Source organism: Condylura cristata, unplaced genomic scaffold (assembly GCF_000260355.1).
Source record: "Condylura cristata isolate star-nosed mole 26May11 unplaced genomic scaffold, ConCri1.0 scaffold00015, whole genome shotgun sequence".
NCBI lineage: Eukaryota > Metazoa > Chordata > Mammalia > Eulipotyphla > Talpidae > Condylura > Condylura cristata.
The window spans coordinates 38,708,474-38,728,686 of record NW_004567116.1 but is presented as its reverse complement, the minus strand read 5'-3'; the positions used below and the strand labels follow the sequence as shown (position 1 = coordinate 38,728,686).

Here is a 20,213-nt window from a genome sequence, read left to right as displayed (position 1 = left end):
TTCTTCACTGAAAATATTCAGTCAAGATAGTTAAGATTCGAATATCCAGGTATCTTCTCCCTAAATACATTGTTCTATTTGTGTTCTCATTAATTATACTATATGTGATCCTAAATCATGTTCTTTCTGCTACACACTGCCTGAAGGGCATTTGTGAATATAATAGGCTCAAGTCCAACATCAGGAAGCTATGATGAGGTCAGTTCCTATAGTCCATTAAGCATCATCCTTGATGCCTGGGAAGTGTCAGAATAATTACCATGGCAATACCAGTTTGCACATATTTCCTAATTATTATCTGGACTAAATTAATCCACATTTCTGTTTCTGAAGTCAGGTTGTTTACATACTCATTCATATTTTCAGCACAGGTGGACCACCAGGGGAGTCTCTTCTTAAACTAACACCTACCTCCTTCACTGACAATCTGACACCTTCAGGAAGATTGCTGTGGATTATTTCCAAGAAAATCTCTGCAAATGTAGCACTCAAACCACTTATCTGGAAAAAGAAAGAAGATGCTGTAAGAGAGGATATTGGAAGTGAGGTAATTGGGTGGACACAACATGGGCTCAAATGTCAACTCCAGCAGCGCCATAGGGCTCTTGGTTGGAATAATGACGCTCACACTTGGTTTCTGGGCCCAGCTTTATAGGATTTCTCTTGCCAAGGCCTCTGGTTGTTGGGTTGGCCATGCTTTTACAAACAATAGGTATCATAACTGGACCAACAGTTCTCAAGTCCAGGATGACTTTCTGATTCAACCCATGTAGCCTAGGAACTGACTGCTGTCAGACCCTGTGCTGAGAATGCAGACCTGGGGTAGAACTGGGGCATGCAGGGATTGTGGAAAACTATAAGAGAAAAATCTACTTAATCAGGGGCAGTCACAGAAATCTTCTAGAAGAGTTAGTATCTGGGTGGAATCTTGAAGAAAAACAGGAGTAAGCTGTTTTATAGTATTTTACAGAATTTAACAGTACTGTGTGTGTGTGTGTGTGTGTGGTGGGGGGAGGGAGCGCTAGGCTGGGACCACAGAGGATTCAAAGCAGAAGAAATAATATTCAGTGAAATGTGGAAGCACAAAAACAATATCCCCCTGGTATAAAAGTAAGGCAAATGTATGAATCTGAGAGATTTTTTGGGGAAAAAGCTACAAAACTTACTAAGTGAATGGATATCAGATGGCAAAGAACAGTCAAGTTTTAGGCTCAATAGTGGGGAGGATTATAGAAAAAGAGGAACAGCAGTATTAGTTTTCTATACACAGAGTGTAGGGCACCTCTAAAAACATCCCAACAGAGACATCTAGTAGGTAACTGCATGCCAAGATTGAAGCTCAGTTAAGAGGTCAGAACTGGAGATATATAGCTGGGGGTTATCTGCTCAGTGAAGTCAGGGGAAAGAATGAGATAGCACGGAGGGAAGGTATTACATTAGCAGAGATGAATGGATCAAGTACCGAACCCTGGCAAAAGGAAGAGTAGGGCATGACAGAGAAGAACCAGGAGAAGCAAATACATTTCAAGTTTCTCCCAGAGTATCTACCTGAATTACTCGCTCATGAGTGGTAAGAATTGAGTCCACGAACATTTTGTTGCCTTGGTCCTGGAGTCGCAACACCTCCATGGTTTTCGTGGGCATAGCATAACTGGAAAGAATGAACCCGTTATTAAGGAGGGTAGTAAGCCACACCACTTCACCCAAAGTAGTCCTTGGGTACAGCCACTACTGCAGCTGCTCCTGGAATCTAAGGCTCTTCACATCCAGGAGCAAAGTAACCAGATCTTCTTAAACATTCTGTAGAGTTCTCTAAAGTCCCTGCAGTGATGTATCATGTCTAATGTCTTTCAGTACCCCCAGTCATACCTAATATAACACTCAGAATAAGACTTTGTGATTAATAAGTATTTGTTGATATTGAAGAACAGCCAATGTATAAGAATCAAGTCTGTTACAAGGTACTTGGTATGACAACTTTGAGTATTTCACCTCTTCTGGAGAACTGAAGCATGAAACCCAACGGTTCTATGAGTATTTCTCAACCTCAGCACTATCGACATTTTAAGACCAGAGGATCCTTTGCTGTGGTGGTTGGCCCATGATAACATCTTCCTAACACTTCCAACCAGATGCCAGCAGTGTCCTCCAAATGGCGACAGTCAGAATTATCTCCAGACCTTGCTGAGTGTCCCCAAGTTGAAAACTTTTAGAGTCTACGCTTATAACAATCAACTTCAGCAGAGCTATAAGATGTAGTAAAAAGAAAGCTGGACCAGGAGTAAAACCTTGGACCTCCAACACATAAGCACTCTTTAGCTAGGCAAGTCACTCCTCCTGGTCTCAGTTTATTCACAAATAAAAGGGACTAGAATCTGCACTAAACAGTCAGGTGTGGTGATGTAGGACTGATGGCTACACAAAAAATGCGGCTTTACCACTGTATATATTTTATCAGAAAGTTCATTAAGATGAAGCTAAATGGAATAATAATAATTACAATAGAATTCCTCACTTCTCATACTATGCAGTTTCATTAATAATAGCAGCAGGCCTGGTTCTCTACAGGGGGAGCTCTACAAAAGTAAATTTGGTATAATCAAAATGGATTTAGAGACATGACAGTCCATTCTGGATGTAAATGTTGGTTTTGTCACTTACAACCTATTTGACCTTGATTATTTCTTTAAGTCTTAGTTCCTCAGCTATAAAGATGATAATAATAATACCTAGTTCATAGAGTTGTAGCAATAATTAAATCAGATTACATGGGAATTTGCCTGGCATAAAATACCCACAAATGTCAGTTCCCTTGATCCTATGAACAGTAAGTAAATACTAGGTATTACAAACTCTTCCAAGCAACCACCCTAAATAATCTCCCTTTCCACTTTTTAGCACACTCTCTGATTTCTTCCAACTCAAATTTGGTCATAGCTTCCTTACATAAGAAAAAAAAAATGACATTCATTACTAGTAATGGGAGAGTATAAAGTAACTATGTTTAAGCTTCCAGAAAAGTAAAAATGAACTCTAAAATTCTATTTTTCCTTTCTGGCATTCTGCTGATAAACTAATGAAAGCTGGAGTTACCATTTCTGCTAATGAGCATTATTTTATTCTTCAACAGTTACTTTAGCAAGATTTTGTTGTTCTGTCTAGAGGGCAATATGCAGTCTATGCTTTAAAGGAATTCACCGAGAGAAAAAAGAAGTACACAGACATCTGTACTACAGTGAGACAAAGGCAATAACAGGTATGTTCTGAACATTATGGGGACAAAAGGGACAGAAGGGGACACGGTGAAGACTTCACAGGTGAGGTGGTGCTTTATTTATGAAGAGGGAAGGAATGAGCATTAGTATTTGCTTAGAGGGCATTCCAAGAAAGTATAACTATCTACAAATGCAAGGAGGCATGAGAGGCTCTCAAACTGTCTCAAAAAGTCAGACATAGTTTGATAAAGAATTGCTGGGAACTCAGGTAACTGTGAAGTAGCATAGACCTCTGAATAGTAAAAGAATATAGATAATTTTTCTTTAGTATCTATACTTTTCTGTACTGTCTAAATTTTCTGAGAAAAACAAAAACCCCAACATAATTGGATGATCAGATAGTAAAAATAAAAGGGGAAAAATGAAATAATTGACTATCAAGAGTCAACCAAAAATGAACATAACAATCACTGCCTGGGGTGGGACATAAAGGGGTCCTCTGGGATGCTGAGGAACTTAGAATCTGTGCATTTTTAATGTAAATGTATTTTTTTTAAAGATTTATTTATTTATTCATACAGAACTGGGGTACAGGCCAGAGATGCGGAGGGTGAGAGGATTCACCAGAGACAGAGTGGGGATCAGAACAGGCAGATCTACAAAGTACACCGCTGAGGGGAGCGGTGGGCGAGTCAGGAGAGGTCTGCCTGGCCATGTGGATCTCCTCAGGGGCAGGCCGGGATCGAACTCATGAGGAAGTGGCTCAAGCTTCTGAGTGCTGTGCTTTAACCCGCTGCGCCACCAGGGAGGGCCAATGTAAATGTATTTTTAAAAAATAGGTAAGTATAACCTCCCAGAGTGATTCTTTTACCCTCCACAAAGCACAGGGGCTGGGATCAGCTTCAGGCTTGGAAGCTGCTCCCAGATGAGCAAGATTCCGTCTCTCCAGGCAGTCCTCACTGAGGGATTGTGGGCAAATGAGGGGACCAGCAGGAGAGGCCTCTTCTTTCTCTGTGAGTTGCAGCGCAGCAATGCAGACCATTTATAGAACAAAAGCTAGCCCAATTCCATCTCAAGGTCAGAGCCCTACCTCCTCCTTCCCACTCCCAGGGGAAAATAGATCAAGATGAAATGAAAATCAGAAGAAAAGAAAATCATTTCATCTCTGAAAAAACTGAGCAGTGAGAATGCCTCATATGATAATCTGGAAACCTCAATCAATGCAGAGAAGAGAGTAGCTGAAAATGAGTCTCTCTTTATGCTCTGTGCTATGTGAAGCAAAGAGCGAGGAAAGACCACAAAAAAGCAGCATATCACCCATTCTCTTGTTCTAGGAATCATGTCCACGCTTATTAGAATTCATATTTATTCAGGGCTTACTATATGTCAGCAACTGGTTAGGCTGATGATGAAGACAGAAACGGTACTGGCCTTACAGAAGCAAAATTGTCCAGTAATTACAAGGATAAGGAATGGGTGTTATATAAAAAAAAGAGGCTACATATTCTTTACTTCTCCTAAATATGTTAGCATAAGAACCTAAATTAATGAGGTCATCTGAAGAAGGGGCATTCAAGTTGAAAATAAGAAAAAAGTAGGGGTGAAGAGGGAAGCATACTTTAAGCTTTAGAAAGTATATATAAGGTGGAGCAAAAAAACCAAAAAAGCAAAGACAGTAACTGGAGCAAGAGGAAGAGGGAAAAACAAGTGTGAGTTAAGACGAAAGAGGCAAGGGCCTGGCCATGCAAGTCATGTGAGGAATTTTTATTTTGAATGTAAAGGAACAGGAAGACATGGAAGGACTTTAAGCATGAGAATGACATGATTGTATTTCCATACTAGAAAAATTTTGTGGAGAACCAGATGGAGGGTGTTAAGACTTGGGGGGGTGGAGGGGTGAGTTCAAATACAGACCTTCCATTTACAGATATATGATCATAAGCAAGTTCCATTGTATTAGTAATAACAATGGAAAATAATAGCAGCTAAGAGTTGCTGGGCATAGGTGTTAAGTGCTTTAAATATATTAACTCCCCAATTTTTTCTATAGCTTTTTTAGATGGATACTTTTATTGTTATCAGATGAGGAAACCAGGATATAAACAGACTAAAAGTAAATTAACAAGTATCACACAATGAGACTGCAGCAGGGGCAGGTAAAACACAGTCTGGTGGCAAATGTGATGCTTTGATCCACTATATGTGAGTTATTTGTTAGAACTAAGTAAAAGAATATTTACCAAAAAGCAGCATATCACCCATTCTGTTGTTGATGGCTGGCTGACAGTCGTTGTTCAACCTGTCTTCCTGCCATTATGTGCAAGAAATGCAATCAGGTTTCTACAGTGGGGTTATAAAAACAGTATCTTTTAAAGTCTTTTTTTTTCTTCAGAACACTACCCAGGTGGCAAAGCATTATTTTTTAAAGATTTACTTTATTTGTGCATACAGAACTGGGGTATAGGCCAGAGATGTAGGGGCAATGAGAGGCTTCACCAGAGACAGAGTGGGGAGCAGAACAGGCAGATCTACGAAGTACACTGCTGAGGGGAGCAGCAGGCGGGTCAGAAGAGGTCTGCCGTGCAATGTGGTCCCTCCCCATGTGGTCCCTCCCAGGCAGGCCAGGATCGAACTCATGTGGAAGTGGCTTAAGCTTCTTAGTGCTGTGCTTTAACCCAGTGCACCACCAGGGAGGGCCTTAAGTCTTTTTAAACTTACAACACTATTCCAGGGACTTGATCCACAGTATGATCACATTTAATACTTCTTTGCTACTACATCTTCTGAGAAGCTTCGCCTAATCCCTCAATAATAGTGTTTACAAAGTGCTAAAATGTGCCAGTCTCTCTGTTAAGTGTTATCATATACTATTTTATTTAATTTTTGGAACTCAAACAAATAGGAATATTATCATCCCCACTTTATAGAGGAGGAAAGAGATTCAGTATTTCCCAGGTTCATATTGTAACTATGGAACTATTGGAACTAGTGAAAGCAGACAGTGTGAATCCAGAGTTTGTATTCTTTTTTTTTTTTTAAAGATTTATTTATTTATACAGAACTGAGGTACAGGCCAGAGATGCAAAGGGTGAGAGGATTCACCAGGAACAGAGTGGGGAGCAGAACAGGCAGATCGACAACGTACACTGCTGAGGGGAGCAGCAGGTGGGCTAGGAGAGGTATGCCACCTCATGTGGATCACCTCTGGGGCAGGCAGGGATCGAACTCATGCGGAAGTGGCTTAAGCTTCTTGGTGCAGTGCTTTAACCCGCTGCGCCATCAGGGAGGGCCCCAGAATTTGTATTCTTAACTGCTTGTTGCTTAAAATGTGGTCCACAGACAAGTTGCTGGTGAGCAAAAAAAAAAAAAAAAATCTAGTAGATGACAGGAAGTGTACCATAGCTACTAAACACGCTCTCCATTTCAGCCAATATTTTTCTTTCAATAGCAAGGCTTTTTTGCTTAAGAAAGCAAAGCATTACTGTACATTCTGGCGTAAGTTCCTGATATCCTCAAGCTTGGCACTTTGAGAAACATGGCTCTAATTTCCATTATACTACTCTACCTCCTTAAACTCTCTCTTTCACTTGTCACTTTCCATATTATGTACACATACATATTCCCTAAATGCAGGGTCATTCACCTCAGTTCCCTTCAGTCACCATATCTACTATACATCAAAAAGAGAACCAAAAGTTTTTTAATTAGTCAATTACAAACACTTTCATCAAATTTTAGGAAATGTACACTACACAACTGGACTGTGCAGTCATAATCAAAACCTCTCATTCTTTTAATCATAGCTTAATATTTCTCTTATGGCAGGCCTGTAGCTAGCTGCTGAAGAAATAAAGAACACAGAATACATTTAGTCAGAGGGGTTGGGAGCTGACACATGAGCAGATCACTAAGGCCTGAAGCACAAACTGGCATGACAGAAGTATGTGTCAAGTGCTGACTGAGCAACCAACACTCTGGGGCATTACAGAAAGATAAAGCACATCATTAGGTCTGAAACACTTGAAGTACTATCAGCTGTGAGAGCTACAGTCAGTTTATTACACAGTTTTCTAGAAAGCATGCTGAACACAGTTATAATCTAGTTATAAAGTTCAAGAGTTCAAATTTGGTTTAAGGATAAAATAAGGCTCTTTTTAGTTAAAAATAGCGCAGCAAGACCAAACTGGGTTAAGTCCAGACAACTTATTGATTCTGTGACTTTTGGCCTTTCTGTGACTTGGTTTCTTCACAGGTAAAATGGTTGTATATTAATAACTAATGACTAAAAAAGTTTAGTTTTGTCATAGTGCCATACCATGCTTGTATTACTTTGCTACAATGGCAAACCACTCAAACTATTATTTATTAAATATATATTTTAAATCAACTCACTTTAAAAATTAATCTTAAAAGGAAACCTGAGATGTGGAACAACTGGAATTCATATTGCTAGTGAGAAAGTAAAATGAGATGGCCACTCTGGAAAGCAGTTTGACAATTTTTTATAAATTTAAATATATACTACTCTTAACATCTGAGGCAGTGATCTCACTCTTAGAGAAATGAAAATTTATGTTCTTCTCACAAACACCTGTATGTTTATAGCATCTTTTTTCATTACTGTTCCAAACTGAAAACAACAAAAATATCCTTCAGCAAGTGAAAGGATAAACAAACTGTGGTACACTCAGTGAGATGTTCCTCAGCAATAAAAAAGAAATAAACTACGTGATATTGGCAATAATATAGATGAAGCCCAAGTACATTATCCTAACTGAAACAAGTCAGTCTCAAAAGGAAAAACACTCTACAATTCCATTTATATGACATTCTAGAAAAGACAAAAATTAAAGGGATGAAAAATAGAACATTAGCTCCCAGGGACTGGAAGTGTGGGGAGGAACAAAGTATAAACATAGGAGAGGACATCTTGGGATGAAGGAAATGTTCTCTAACTTGACTATCATAGTATTTACTTTTTGATGATAATGGTATTCGTGAAAACTCATAAAAACTAATTACTTAAAGGGTGAATTTTATTGGCTATAAATTATACCCAAATATGCTCCTATAAATAGAAAAGCTATATTAGTTGCCATAAATAGTAAGTCAAAAATAAATACAAAGATAAAAAACGTTAAGGAGGTTAGGGTGTTGCAGTCCATATACTCAGTTGTAAAAAAAAAAAAATTCTTGCTATTTGCCACAACATGAATGGAATTGGAGGGAATAATGCTAAGTAAAATAAGTCAGAAGGAGGGAGACAAATATCAGATGGTATCACTTATATATGCAATATGGATGTACAAGACAAAGGTCAGGTAAAACCAAACCAGTAACAAACCCTAGAAATCTGATGTAGAACTGAGACTATCAGAAGGCTAAGGAGGGGGAGAGAATAAAGCACTGGTGAGGGTGCACAAGGAATGGGGTGAAGATCACAGGTGCTTTGGTGGTGGGGTGGGGTGGTAACATCAGAAGGGGGAGATCCTATACCTCTAAATCACAAGCAACGTTGTAAACCAATGTTACCTTAGTAAAAACATAGAGTGAAAACAAAATGATGTTATAAAATTGTATTAGATACTAGTGCTTGCCCAGGACTCTGAACCTGAGGTCTCCTCTCTATTATAAAAATAGGAAGTGCTAGAATGTTGTTAAGGACATACTAGCACCACACCAGAATTTCTACTTGACATAATTAGGTTGAGAATTTAAAAGGTAAGAAATTTCTCACCATGTGATTTAATGTTATTTAAGGCAAACCATAGGACTTCCCACACTTTCTCAAACACTGTGATAATATATGTAAAGGCCTGGAGTAGCAGTAAATGTTAATTCTCCTCCCTTACAGTTTTCCAACAAATCCAAAGAGTAAATGAAAAGTAGAACAGGCAAAGAATATCTAAACAAGTGGGCAGACATACTATGTCAATGGATCAGCAGAAACAGAATAAACAAGAACATATGTTACAAAGTACAATCAGGCTCCTTTCTGTAGGAATTGATAAACTAATCCTTAGACTTTTATGGAAAACCTAAAGATCTACAATAGCCAAATACTGAGAAAAAAAGAAGCAGTAATGTTAATAACCAAATAATAACAATTAAGATTATGTAGTACTGGTGTAGCAGAATTATACAGATCAATGTACCAAAATAGAGTTGAAAACAGATTACATACATATGGTCAATTGAGTTTCAACAAAGGTACTACAACAATTCAATGGAGAAAGAAAATCTTTTCAAATAAATGGGGCTGGAATACTAAATATGTATAGGCAAAATAATAATAACATTGACCTATATTTCATATCACATACCAAAAAAAAACCCAAAAAACCAAACTTCAAAATGACCATAAACCTGAAAGTAAAACTTAAATTTATAGAACTTCTAGAAGAAAACATAAGTATCTTTGTGATATAAAGATTTCTTAGATATGACACAAAAAAGCATAAACAATAAAAGAAGAAATTGATAGACTGAATTTCAACAAACCAACAAATGCTTCTGTTCAAAAATACCTTGGTAAAAAGACCAAAAACTATGTCATAGACTGGGGGAAAATATTTGCAAAATACAGATTGAAAAAGAACTGGTATCCAAAAATAGATGATAAACTTTTCATAATTCCACAGTAAGATAACCCAATAACAAAAATGGGCAAAAGATTTGAATAGACATGCCATCAAAGCAAGTATGTTCTGAAAAAGTTAAAACAACAGAAAATTAATTAGTGGCTGCCAGGGACTTGAGACCAGAGAGCAGACTGACTACATATAGACACAAGAGAACTTTCTGGAGTAGCAGTAAATGTTAGTTCTCCTCCCTTACAGTTTTTTATATTTATTTTTCATTTTCTTACATTGTTCATTTTTGTTAGAACATTTGATTCCCCCCCTCAGGTATAGTACCCATAATCCTCCCACCACAGCACCTGTAGACCATCTCTACAGTTCCTGTGTTCTTCCCTCCCATTTTGACCACTTCTTTTACTCCCCCCCACCCCATGCCTCAGATCTATGGTCTGCCTTCAAGTTGGTCTCCCCACTACCACTGTTGTGCAGTTTCCCAATATTACACCTATAAGTGAAACTGTGATTGTGGCAACTATATACCTAAAAAGAATGAATTTTGCTGTATATAAGTTATGTCTCAAAACCTCATTTAATAACAGTAACAGAAAAGAAAGCATTCTACCCACACCATTAACACGAGCAAAAGCATTCTTCATACCTTTCCTCAACTTTAATGGAGAGATGGTTGCAGAGGTTGTGAACATACTGGGCATAACTCTCTGCCAAGGCCATGTCATATGCAGTCAGGTGAACATTTAGAACTCCATATTCATAATCGGTCCCCAAATTAATGGGTCTCACTTCCACTTTTCCCCTCTTCTTCTTGGGCTAAGCAGAAAACAAATAGAGAAAGAAAGTGAATCAAAGTATTATACAATAAATTCTAATAGTCCATTTTGTCAGTGAATCAGTCTTTCAAATAAATTTGTTCACCATTTTTCTCCAAGTTTACCCTACTACAAACTGACATTCTCCTGGGAAAGAATGGGCAATTTCCCTTATCAGTTTGGACTTTGACATCTGCCAATGAAATGAGAGGGGATAGCATTACTTTAACATGAACACATGTTTTAAATAGTTGAGATTATATACATAAAAGAAACAAATCACTCTGGGAAAGGTTTCTCAAGAGCACCCTTTTCAGTGGCATGTGGTAAGATTCTCAACACAGAGACGTCATATATATTTAAGGGTCAGGTTTAATAGAAAAGGGACAGAAGAGAGAAGGACGCTTGCATAGAAGCAAGCAGACAGAGCTGCTCTAAAAGGGACAGGTTTGCTGAGAGAGGCCTGCAAGGTCACGGGCAGGCCTCTGCTGAAACTGCCTCTGCTGAGGGAGGTCAGCGAAGAGAAGCCCCTGAATGGCAGAGGTCAAGGACAGGGAGGAGGCTGCTGCCCTGCAGAGAGAGAGAGAGAGAGTAGGTGGAAGGAAGCACCTGCATAGGCTCAGGGGCAGAAAGACTGCTCACATCAAAGAATCTTAATCTAGAACCCACAGAGGAATTTCAAGGGATCTGTCAACTCCAAACTCACAAGCAAAAATTTACATGTGTACACAATTTTCTGAGGAAGGAGTCCTTAGCTTTCATAAGAATCTTAAAGGAATCAATTGCAAAGTTCAGCAGTCATTCTCTTCCAACCCTCCTAACATTTACATTCTGCAATTATTTATACAGTCTTCCTCTTAAGAACTGGAGTAGAAAAAATATTTTAATCTTTCCCTTTCATATACAGGGCATATCAATATGTGAAAGCTGCTGTAAAGGTTAAAATAAGGTCTGAGAAAATAGATACTAAATATAACATAGACCAGGATTAAGAAAGCTTCTCAACTGGAAATAAACTAATTTAAAGGGCTATCAAAAGAGGGCCTTGTTGGGGCCTCCCTGTTGGCACAGAGGTTAAAGTCTCAGCACTATCAAATTATCCACCAACCACTGCGGCATGAGTTCACTTCCAGGGAGCTAACCCATGTGGAACAGCAGACCTCTCTTGTCTCAACCACTGCTCCCCTCAGCAATCTGTTTCAGTGGATCTGCTCTAGGGAGTTAGGGAGTTAGGGAAAGTTCTGGCTTGCTCCCCCAATTCTTTCTCTGGTGAATCCACTCACTTCCACCATAGTTCTTGTATGTGTAAATAAAAACAAATCTTTAAAAAAAAAAAAGAGGGACTTGTTAAATAAATGTACATTCAGGCCCTCCCTGGTGGCACAGTGGGTTAAAGCACAGCACTGAGAATCTAAAGCTGCTTCCGCATGAGTTCGATTCCTGCCTGCCCCGGAGGAGACCACATGGTGTGGCAGACCTCTCCTGACCGCCCGCTGCTCCCCTCAGCAGTGTACTTCGTCGATCTGCCTGTTGTGCTCCCCACTCTGTCTCTGGTGAAGCCTCTCACCGCCCCTCAGCCTCTGGCCTGTACCCCAGTTCTGTATGCACAAATAAATAAATCTTTAAAAAAAATGTACATTCATACAATAATACATTATGGAGCTAAAAGATGGAATAAGTAAGTACTGATAAGGAAACATCCTTAAAACAAATTAGATTATAAAAGCAAACACTAGAATGTCTTCAGAATATTGCTGTGTATATAAAAAGGGTAGGTATACCATACTTACAAAAAGAACAGATATATGTGCATTTATTTGGGTGTGGTGTGCAGTTGTTACGTAGTTAATTATTTGCTTATATATAAAAAAAAATCTCAGAAAGAATGCACAAAAACACTATGGCTGCCTATAAGGGAACTGGGTGACTGGGAGCATAGCACTGGCAGAAACTTTTAAACTATTTTCCTCCTATATTTTTTCATTTTTTAAAAAAGATTATTTATTCATACAAAACTGGGGTACAGGCTAGAGGCGCAGAGATGGTAAGAGGGTTCACCAGAGACAAAGTGGGGAGCAGAACAGGAAGACTGAAAGGTACACTGCTGAGGAGAGCAGCCTCAAGGCAGGAGAGGTCTGCTGCGCCATGTGGATCACCTCTGGGGTGGGGATCAAACTGGCACTGAAGCAGCTGCAGCTCTCTTGCAGTGCTGCTCTTTAACCTGCTGGGCCATCTGGGAGGGATCCCTTCTATATTTTTTCAACTTTTAATGTGACCCTTTTGTCAGTTCAAAATTAGAATTTTTAAATCTATGTTTTTGCTTAAAAATATAGCAAAAATATTCATGTCGAAAGATAAGTATACACCTCAATGAATATTCAAATGAAAATGCCTCTATAATCACTGTAGTAGAACATGAAACAGAATACTAGCTGCATTCCAAAAGTCTCCTCCCCTCCAAGTTGGTAATGACTATTCTGACTTCTAATACCATAGGATTATTTTGCCTGTTTTCAAAATTTGTGGAAATGAAGCAATACACTCTGTTCTATTTGTGGGTGACTTCTTTCATTTATTATATTTGTAAGATTCATCACGTATTAGGTGAAACAACAGCTCTTCAAATTACTCTAGAAAATGCTACAATTTATTCTTTTTACTGTAGATGGAAATTTGAGTTGAGTGTGGAGCCTTTATGTAGTAATACTGCTACCAAATCTCATGTATGTATCTTTCAGAAAATATGTGTATAGATTTCTGCTGGGTAGCCTATAACCTGAAGAACCGAGTTATAGAGTCAGTAGTATAGGGAATTTTTCCTTTTTTAAAATTTGTTTTAAAGATTTATTTACTTATTCATACAGAACTGGGGTACAGGCCAGAGGTGCAGACGCAACGAGAGGAATCACCAGAGACAGAGTGGGGAGCAGAGCACAGATGAAATACACTGCTGACTGGAGCTGCTGGCGGGTCAGGAGAGGGCTGCCTCACCACGTGAGTCACCTCCCTGGCAGGGGATTGAACCCTTGGTGAAAAGGCTGCAGCCAGCTTCCCAGCACTGTGCTTTAACCCATTGCGACTACGGGGAGGTCCCTCTCTTCTCATTTTTTTATTGGGTTGCCTGCCTTACTCTTACTGATTTGGAGCAGTTATTACCATATTCTACATAAGATTTTTGTTAAATGTACACATTGCAAATATCTTCCCCCTCTGTGTAGCTTTCCTTTTCACTTTTTAATAGTGTATTTTTATGAGCAGGAGTTCTTTTTTATAGTTGTGTTTATTTTGAAATCATATTTATTGAAGTAACAATCTACAATACAGAATGTTTTAGGGGTATAGGTTCACACCTCTTCAAATGTATGGTATCACCATAAATCAGTATTCCCTCCACCAGAACCTTAATAATTCTCCAAAATAGTCCATTGGGCCCCCCTCTTTTTCATCCCCCATACTTTCTGGTAGCCTTAGTTGTCAGATTTCAAGCATTTGTTTTGGTTTGGTTTTATCTATTTCTTTGCCTTGTTTTTTTTTTTTTTTTTATATTCATCTGTTATCTGTCTTTCTCCTCTGACTTAATTTGCTTAGCACAGTAACTTCTAGTTCCCTTCATGGATCACAAGTAACTGTATTTCATTTTTATATTTAATAGCTAAGGAGTATCCCATTCTGTGATATATACCAACTACTCATCTATCACTGGACATTTAGGTTACTTCCAGAGCTTACTATTGCAAATAATGCTGCAATGTGCATGAGTCCTATTGTCTTTTCAGTTAAATAGCTAGGAGGGAATGCTGGGTCACATGGTAAATGTATTTTTAATATTTTGAGACATATCCATACTGTTTTCCATACTACATTCCCACTGACAGAGTACAAAGATTTCTTCTTTCTTATACCCTCTTCAACACTTGCATTTTCTTTCATTTTTAAAGAAAAAATTTTAAAAATGTTATTTATTTTCGCAGAGATCTGGGGGGCAGGCCAGAGGTGCAGGTATGAGAGGATTTACCAGAGACAGAGTTAGGAGCAGCACATGGAGGTCTACTGAAATACACTGCTAAGGGGAAGCAGCAAGCTAAATAAGAGAGGTCTGCTGCAGCATATGGGTTAGGGGTGATAGTGCTGAGAGACATAACCCCTAGAACACCATGGCAGTCCCAACACTTGCAGTTTCTGATCTTTTTTAATAAGGGCTATCCCCACAGGTCTTAGATGGTATCTCATTATGGTTCTTATTTGCATATTCCTGATAGTAAATAACAATGAGCAATTTTTCATGTGTCTGTTGGCCATCTACATGTCTTCTGAGAAATATCTATTTAGATGTTCTGTCCACTTTTTGATTGGGTTCTTTAACTTCCGTTGTTGAGTTGTATGAGTTCTTTATAGAGTATGGATATTAGCGCTTTGTCAGATGTATGATGTGCAAATATCTTCTCCCATTCAGTAGAGTATCTTTTTGCATTGACAGTTTCTTTATGTAGGAGGTTATTAATATAATGTCCTACTTTTTGGCTGTTTCCCTTGCTGTTGTAAAGACACTCCTAATGTTAGTGTCTAGGAGTGTTTCTGCCTATGTTCTCCTCTTAAGTATTTACTGGTTTCAGGTCTTGCATCTATGTCTCTCATCTATTTTGAATTATTTGTTTATGATGTGCAATAGTGATCTAGTTTCATTCTTTTGCATGTGGCTGACCAATTTTCCCAACACTTTGTGTTGAAAAGACTTTTCTTTATCCAGTGTATGTTTTAATTCTTTTGTAATAAATTAACTATGTATATAAGTGGAGGTTTGTTTCTGGGCACTCAATTCTATTCCATTTGTCTATATGCCTATTTTTACTTCACTACTGTCCTGTTTTGATTACTGTTGCTTTGAGGTATAGTTTGAAGTCAGGGAGTGTATTACCTCCTTCCTTCTTGTCAGAGTTGTTTTTGGCTATTCAGGATCTTTTATGTTTTTATACAAATATCAATAATGTTTGCACTATTGGAATTTTTACAGACTGTATTAAATCTGTGTATTGTTTTGGGTAAGATGGACATATTAACTATGCTAGGTTTTCCAACACATGAGCATTGAAAATCTTTCCATTTCTTTCTGTCTTCTTTTATTTCTTTTATAGTTTTTGTTGGATAGGATTTTCACGTCCTTTGCCGATTTGTAGGTACTTAATTTTTTTGGATGTGATTGTACATAGGATTTTTTTTTATTTATCCTCTAGTTTGCATACAGGCAAACAACAGACTTTTGTAAATTGATTTTGTTGCCACTTTATTGCACTCATTTACTGATTCTAACTTTTTTTGTGGAATCAAGGATTTTCTGTGTATGTCATCTACAAATAGTAGTATTTTAATTTCTTTTCCAATTTGGATTTTTTTTTTTAAGATTTATTTATTTATTCATACAGAACTGGGGTACAGGCCAGAGATGCGGAGGGTGAGAGGATTCACCAGGAACAGAGTAGGGAGCAGAACAGGCAGATCGACAACGTACACTGCTGAGGGGAGCACCGGGTGGATCAGGAGAGGTCTGCCACGCCATGTGGATCTCCTCTGGGGCAGGCGGGGATCAAACTCTTGTGGAATTGGCTTAAGCTTCTTAGTGCTGTGCGTTAATCCGCTGCGCCACCAGGGAGGGCCCAAGGATTTCTTTTATTTTTGAAGTTCTTATTTTTAATGTAGCCCAATCTACTTATTCTTTCTTTTATGGCTATTTTATGACTCTGTTAAAGAAATCTTTGTAAGCCTTAAGATCGTGATGATATTCTCATGTTATCCTATCATGGTTTGATTACTTTAATATTTACATTTAGATATATAATCCATTTTAGGTGATTATTTTTGTACAATGTGAAATAGGAGTACACAGTCTTTTTTTCCCCCCCACATGGTGATTCAATCCAGTTGTCCCAGCATCCCTACACTGCAATGTCACTTTTGAAGTATAGTTTGAAGTCAGGGAGTGTAATGCCGCCTTTCTTCTTGTCAGAGTTGCTTTTGGCTATTCATGGTTCTACACAAAATTCAGTAACATTTACTCTATTTCCTTAAAGAATACTATTGGAACTTTGATACAGATTGCATTAAATCTGTGTAGTTATATTGTATCCATAGAGATATGCATGTTTCAGTACTCTTTAGTACTTTTAATTCTATTTCCTTGGACTACTTGTTTGTCCTTAAGCCAATAGCATACTCTTAATTATTAGTGATTTATAATAAGGCTTGCTATTTAGTAAAAAGTTAGGTTTTTTTTTTAAGAAAATGGGAGAGGGCAAACTTATCTCCATTAAGCTGCCTTAAGTCATCCCTGTCTAACAGCCAATAGCCTAGTGGCTGCCACAGCAGTTATTTCTGGCAGAGCATCTGGAGTGCTTCACATTGCTGCTATCCAAGTTAACTTAAGAAGGCTTGGACCCAATTTAGGGAAGAAGATGGAGACAAGAATTGCTCTTTTCACAAGGCCCCTACTATTAATAATGACAGACCTATTCTCACAGCATTGTTCCAGGAAATGAACATATAAAAAAGTGGATGATACAATCTGTGGCACATAGACACTCAATAAATGTTAACTATCATTACTATTTTCATTTTTATATTTTTTATATCAAGTATATGACCTGACAGAGAGAAAACATTCAATGAATCATTATCTTTGGATTTTAGAATAGGAAGGCATTTAGAGATGACTTTGTCCCAGTTCTTTAACTTTGTATGGGAATATTGTGAAGCTCAAAGAGATGAAGTACGCCCCCAAAATCACAGTGCTAGACAGTACAGACCCTAAGAATTAAAATCTGTATCTTCTAACCTCCACTGTGGGGATCATTCACCACAGCCCCTGTATTACTAAAGTTCCTAAAACTGGGGGACATTTCAGGGTCACTCAGCTTTCAAATCATCAAGATACAGTGGCTTGTTTCTTTCTTATTCAGAGCCCACCACACCCATGGCCAAATGCAGCAATCCACACTTCTCATCATGACAGTGAGCACTGCAGTGAGCTGTGAAGAAGGCTAAAGTCAGAATGCAATCAGCAAAAGCTACAAATTTTCAGTGAAGGTAAGAACTTCTCTGCAGCCTCCAAGAAGCTTATTTTACTGGGGAAAACATAAGGGCTCTTTGAAAAGTGTCGCTCTAGGGCAACAAAAGAAGGCTGATTCAGAATCCCTCTTGGCATCTCACTTGCTTTTCCATGTTAGCCTAGATCTGTCTGGAGTGATCCGTACCATCAGGAGTCAACTGATATATTTCAGTTCTGAGCCAGGGCACAGCATAGCTAGCAAGAGCTGACTGCATAAAATATCAGATAGCAGTTCCTATATTTTTACCTGTTCAATATTTCTTACATCCATTCCCTCCTTTTTATTCCTACTTCTTGAGTTCAGATCTCATAACTGTTAAAGATGTCTGAGCAAGGGGCGTGCATAACTAGAACTGTGTTTTGGGAAGGCCACCCTGACTACACATGGAGGAGCCATGTAAGGAAGGAAGGGAGGCTAGGAAAAAGGCAGCAGGGAAGATGGCTACTGCCCACCATCAAACTCTGGCACTCTTGACTGACCTGGACTCACCATGGCGGGGCCCAAGATGGTCATTCTCAGGTTTCTGGAGGATTGCACTATGACCCCTAACATGGTCATAGGATAAATTACTATGCTTTTTTTTTTAATATACAAGATTATTGGGAAACTTTCCAAGAGCAGATAGGAAAGGAATCAGATTAGAACAAGAGGTTACAAATCCCAAAGCAATTTCAAAGATACTTTCATCTTTCCCTCTTTCTCTCTATAACTTTATGCAAGGAGAAAGTTGAGGTCCAGAAAGGAGAAGTAACTTGTTGAAGGTCAGAAAAATACAGCAAAGATAACCACTTTTTGTCTAGCCATGGCTGGCTGCTGCTACTAGGCTTTCTCTTCTAGTTCTGCAGAAGTACACAGTATCCAGATAGTATACAGATTGCATTATCCAAGGTGGGAAAGTTGGGAAGGAATTCTATTATCCTAATCTTCAGAGGAAAAGGTCAATATGCTTGGAGCATATTAAGTTTCAAGAAATACTGGTGATAGAAATAAAATTTATTGCTTTTAAGAACTTTTATTAGAAATAAAATTTATAGCTGAGGACTTGGATGATTTGGTTATGGTATGAGAAGTGCAGAAAGATCAAGTGGTTACCTTGGTAAGTAAGTCAACATGGCGTTTAGACAAAAGGCCTGGCCCTGACTGGGATGACAAGAGGCATAGATTTAGATGAAAGCCGAAGAAAATCTAGACTGAAATCTTCACTTTTTGCTTAGCACAACATGAAAATGAATGACCTCTCTAGGTATCAATTTCTTCATCTGCAACACCTACAATTATTGTAAAGCTCAATATAATGACTTTATATAAACTGGAAATAGCACAGACTTTAAATAGATTCTGGCCATCCTTAGTTCAAATGCTGGCTCTGGAAATTACTAATCACTCGGTTAAGTCATTTATTCTGAGTCTTAGATTTTTCAAAGCAAATCTTTAAAAACCACGCGTTAGACAAAATTATAATTCTATAGGTGTAATACTATGTCCTTTACTGTCTCAGTGTTTCCAGTGAACCTAAGCACTGGGTGTCCTAGAGCACTGTGAGCACCTGACACACTAGGTGCAGGGTACAGGATCTAAATGGTTGTTAAGCTGAATTCCAAAACACCTTTACTTCCTTTCAGGGAGAACTGCTTCTTTGTCTTTGTTCTCTTGATATTTAATTCATTCCTCTAGTAAAGCATTTAGCACATGTATTTAGTACCATTTTCTAGCACTATCTTTTCTAGCACATTGTATACTCATACTCTTCTTAGGAAGAGACTGTCCCAGTCATCTGAGCACTAACCATGCCCAGCACACAGATGCTAGGCTGATCGTTTTCCTTCTTTTTTTTTTTTTTTAAGATTTATTTATTTATGCATACAAGAACTGGGATATAGGCCAGAGGTGCAGGGAAGGGTGGGACGGGCAAGAGGATTCACCAGAGACAGAGCGGGGAGCAGAACAAGCAGACTGACTGAAGTACACTGCTGAGGGGAGCAGCAGGAGGTTCAGAAGAGGTGTGCCACACCACATAGGTCACCTCCCTGGCCAGGAATTGAACTCGTGCTGCAGTGGCTGTGGACTATTTCATAGTGTTAAGCTTTAATGCGTAGTGCCACCAAGGAGGGCCCCTGGTTTTCTTTTTTAATGAGTACAAGTGGTATTCTTGAGGGAATAGATGGATGTTACTTTAAAACAATTCTCTCTAAGCCAGTCGTAATAATCTATTTCTAGCCTTACCATCACTAGGTTGGCAAAGGCAATCTTTGTAGTCCTAGGAAGCCAGAACTATCACCATAAAGTGATTCTGATATGCTGGTTTTTCTGGGAATTATGCCACAATCTCCTCGCAGACTTGGGGCTGTCAGAGCTACTCTATGTGTGCTACAACAAAATGAACAGGTGTTAGAACTGACACCTCCTCTGTGTTAAAAGTAAACACAACAGAAAGTTTCTAAGAGAAAAGGTATTGTGATTCATAGAGGTCATTTTATAAAGAGGAAGTAA

At 38.5% G+C, this 20,213-nt stretch overlaps 1 protein-coding gene across 3 annotated transcripts in view; it reads right to left on the bottom strand.

Moving 5' to 3' along the window:
• Window positions 1-20,213, bottom strand: part of MRPL48 (mitochondrial ribosomal protein L48) — a 42,656-nt gene that overhangs the window by 2,822 nt on the left and 19,621 nt on the right. For 2 of the 3 annotated variants that reach the window (XM_012725069.1, XM_012725070.1), the window contains 3 exons: window positions 10,455-10,624; window positions 1,549-1,651; window positions 412-501 (listed from right to left, as the gene is read on the bottom strand). In XM_012725069.1, the coding sequence (XP_012580523.1) occupies window positions 412-501; window positions 1,549-1,651; window positions 10,455-10,624 (363 nt within the window). Of the gene's footprint in view, window positions 1-411; window positions 502-1,548; window positions 1,652-6,452; window positions 6,563-10,454; window positions 10,625-20,213 lie in introns of those variants that run through there. The other variant, XM_012725072.1, reaches the window with a different exon arrangement.